General features: G+C 37.2%; 1 protein-coding gene across 1 annotated transcript; it reads right to left on the bottom strand.

The window, feature by feature from the left end:
* Window positions 1-699: 699 nt before the first annotated feature.
* LOC122308250 (eugenol synthase 2-like) lies at window positions 700-2,885 on the bottom strand. The gene is made up of 5 exons (XM_043121470.1): window positions 2,558-2,885; window positions 2,332-2,466; window positions 1,962-2,199; window positions 1,617-1,820; window positions 700-1,116 (listed from the first exon to the last, which is right to left on the bottom strand). The coding sequence occupies exons 1-5, from the start codon at window positions 2,738-2,740 to the stop codon at window positions 950-952; spliced, it is 927 nt and encodes a 308-aa protein (XP_042977404.1). The 5' UTR covers window positions 2,741-2,885; the 3' UTR covers window positions 700-949.
* Between the last annotated feature and the right edge of the window lie 368 nt (window positions 2,886-3,253).

Here is a 3,253-nt window from a genome sequence, read left to right as displayed (position 1 = left end):
TTGATCAAGCTGCACCGAAAGAAGACGTGAAAATTGCATGTCTTGTCCCCCATGGTTCTCCTATAAAAGGAGATGAATTCTGAAGATGAAAATCATCCTCACTGAGGTGAGAGATCGGGCAGAGGGCTGAGCGCGAAAATGGGTTCTGGGGAACCCCAGAACGGAGGCCATTTGAGAGAGATAGAGAGATGTTGTGAGTGTTTGTAAAATTGTACAAACATATTGAAAAATCGAATTTCCGCTTCAGTGGACGTAGGCAAGTTGCCGAACCACTTAAATATTATCTCTATCTATTGTGGGTGTGATTTTTGGGCAGCCGAAGGCGCAACACAAACTCTAGCTTTAACAGAGTGAAATAAATATCAAATTCCAATTGCACCAGGATTCTACAACCTGAGCTGCCTAGAACTCTGAACTGCTGCTCATGATTTGCCACCCCATACAGAAAAATGGAGTGAGTGTTAAAAGAAAATATATACGGAAAACAGAGTATGTTTGCACAATGGAAAATGATACCCTTGCTACTTTATACTACCGGTCTACTACCCCATTTACTTTTTTTTAATTCCCAAGAGATCATTACTTTTATTTACTATATATCAGCGAGGGCAAAAGAAAATCTGAATAGAAGCCACTAAATTATGATAATTAATTAACATCTATGTACTATATATCACAAGCTATATATAAAACCTCATGAGAAAAAGGATTTTTATGATTTCCATTATTACAAACACAACATAAATTACCAATTTACTTCCGTTGTTAACATGGAATTAAACATTTAACTTTACATGCAAAGGTTCCAGCTCTAGGCCGGTTTATATATAAGACAGATAATCAAGCGAACATATGAAAATTAAAGCAAATGCTACACAGACCACGCATGGTGACCTCACGAGGCCTTGTTTTTATTGTGTACATGGTAAGTATAATAATTTCCCAAGTTTTAGACAAGCTGATCCAGGTATTCGTCCACAGTTGTGTATTTTACATCTGGGTAAATCTCAGAAGCCTCCACGCCAGAAGAAGCATCAATCTCAAAATTTGTAGTATCTCCCTTCACAAACGCAGAGTGACAGATGGATAGAATGAGGTTTGTGGGAAATGAAGATTCTGCAGAAAATCAAAATTAGATAAGTATCAGAAGTACATGAGCTAGCCCAACCTTCATTTAACCATGATCTCCGCCTGCAATTCATCACCATGCAGCAGGTGAGGTACATGGAACTGTTCATGAATTCTATAGGAAATTCTAAAAGGTTAAACATTCAAAAACAAAAAACGAAGAAAGAAAAAACTTTACATGCCGTAAAAGTTGATGAAATAAAAAAGTCAAATTAATGAAGATTCTTGGTTTCAAGTTTCATGTAATAGGTAAGTAGGAAGTACTTTTGATTAAAAGGTTTTTAGTATTATAATTTGATTAATATTGCAATCATATATAACAGTTAGCTGGTTGGACTAATAGTTATATAAATATAAAAGATCTTAATGTTCCAACTACCAGCCTAGTAAATAAGTAATTGAAACTAGGTAATTAGAATCCCATGTCACTAACTTAGATCTAGAAGCAAACGCGCGTCATCTTTCAGCTAAAAACCGTTCTTACTCACCCTGGATCTTCTTAAGAAGTTCATCCTCTAGAACATAAGTCTTCTCGAGTGTCTTTCCGATCTTCTTCTCCCATAGAGATACAATCTCATGGAATGAAAAAATGTTGGCAGGGAGTCTAAGATAGAGGATCTTATTCAAGGTTCTTGGATCATCCACTGCTTTGATGGTATAAGTCGCAACATCTTCTTCCTTGACAAAAGTTACTGTTACCATGCATGCACAATATTAACAAGTATTTAATCTCCTAGTAGAAAACATAAAGCACAGGCCGCATATGCACACTTTAAGAAAGTCATTCAAGGTAAGTAAAAGATGATTGGATTTTAAGCTAATAATTGTAGTACCTTTGGTATTTCCATCTCCTAATACTACTACTTTGTCTCTTGGTGGAGCTGAGGCATCCATCTGTCCAAGGTTACTCAAAAAGTACCCAACAAAGGCGTTGGACACGATGTAGGTGTATGGGATTCCTTCAGCCTCAATTGATCTCCGGAAGTTAGCCTTGAGAGCGAAAAGACTTGAGGCTGGCTCAACTGCATTGACATGATCCACATCCACTCCAAACTCTGATGGGAGAAATCTCTGAAACCCACCGATAATTTTATAGTAAAAGTTTCTCTAGAACAGTACTCATTCAGTCCAAGATTTGGAATCGAAAAAGGAACTGAGTTCTAGCTAGGAAAATATATATTGAAAAGGTGTTTGATGCCTTGCCTTTATATTTCCAGCTTCTTTAATGGCAGCAATGATTTTCGCCTGATCACTCATTTGTTGAACCCCAACTGTGGAGATCACTACATCGACTTGCTTGATTGCCTTCACCAAGCTCTCATGATGATAGATGTCTCCCTGCGAGAAATCTCCAAGAATTTGAAGATCAATAGGCTAAGCAAAATCAAAATAAAAGCACAGGTACGCAAGAATTAAGTTGAAGACATACGTAGACAAGTGCCACCCCAGAGCTCTTGAAGCTCTCAATGAGTTCCAACCTTTCAGGATTAGAACCTCCGCTTTCTCTAACCAATGCAAAAGTCGGGTGCCCAGATTTCACACTTCCCTCCACCATGAATTTTCCTATATATCCGGTCGCTCCGATTATTAGAATTTTGCTTTTTTGAGCCATTTGTTGAGAAGTACTTCAAATGAACTGAAGGGACAGAAGCAGTGACTATCTTAGGTGGAGTTCACAGTTTCAAATGAAGCAAACCAGAGTTCATTAAATACTTAAAACATGGACGGAACGAATAAAGTATTTCGAGTTTTAAATCGGCTTGGTTTGGCATTCTAGCCACTTTCATCGTTTTGGTTTCCTATGTTAATCTACACATGCAGTTGACATAAAGAAACGTGGGAATCTCTCTTGTCAGACCAAGCCCAAGATCCTTGATGCATGGATGTTTTCCAAGGTTTGAATTCAAACCCCACTAATTTTAGGTATTTTAATTTGTAGCAGACAATGTTTCTCCAACTAGATGAGATTTTAAATTGAAACACGACAATTCTTATCAACAAACCCTTTTATTTTTAATTATTTGAGTCGCAACCAATTTTTGTAAGCAATTTGACTAGCTATAATATTGTAGCAACCATGTTGCAATTTCTTTTGTTTCAGATAGCGGAAACAACATCCTCATTC

The sequence above is a fragment of the Carya illinoinensis genome, chromosome 1 (genome assembly GCF_018687715.1).
Source record: "Carya illinoinensis cultivar Pawnee chromosome 1, C.illinoinensisPawnee_v1, whole genome shotgun sequence".
Lineage (NCBI taxonomy): Eukaryota > Viridiplantae > Streptophyta > Magnoliopsida > Fagales > Juglandaceae > Carya > Carya illinoinensis.
Note: the sequence above shows the minus strand (reverse complement) of the source record. Positions and strands in the feature narration are given on the sequence as shown.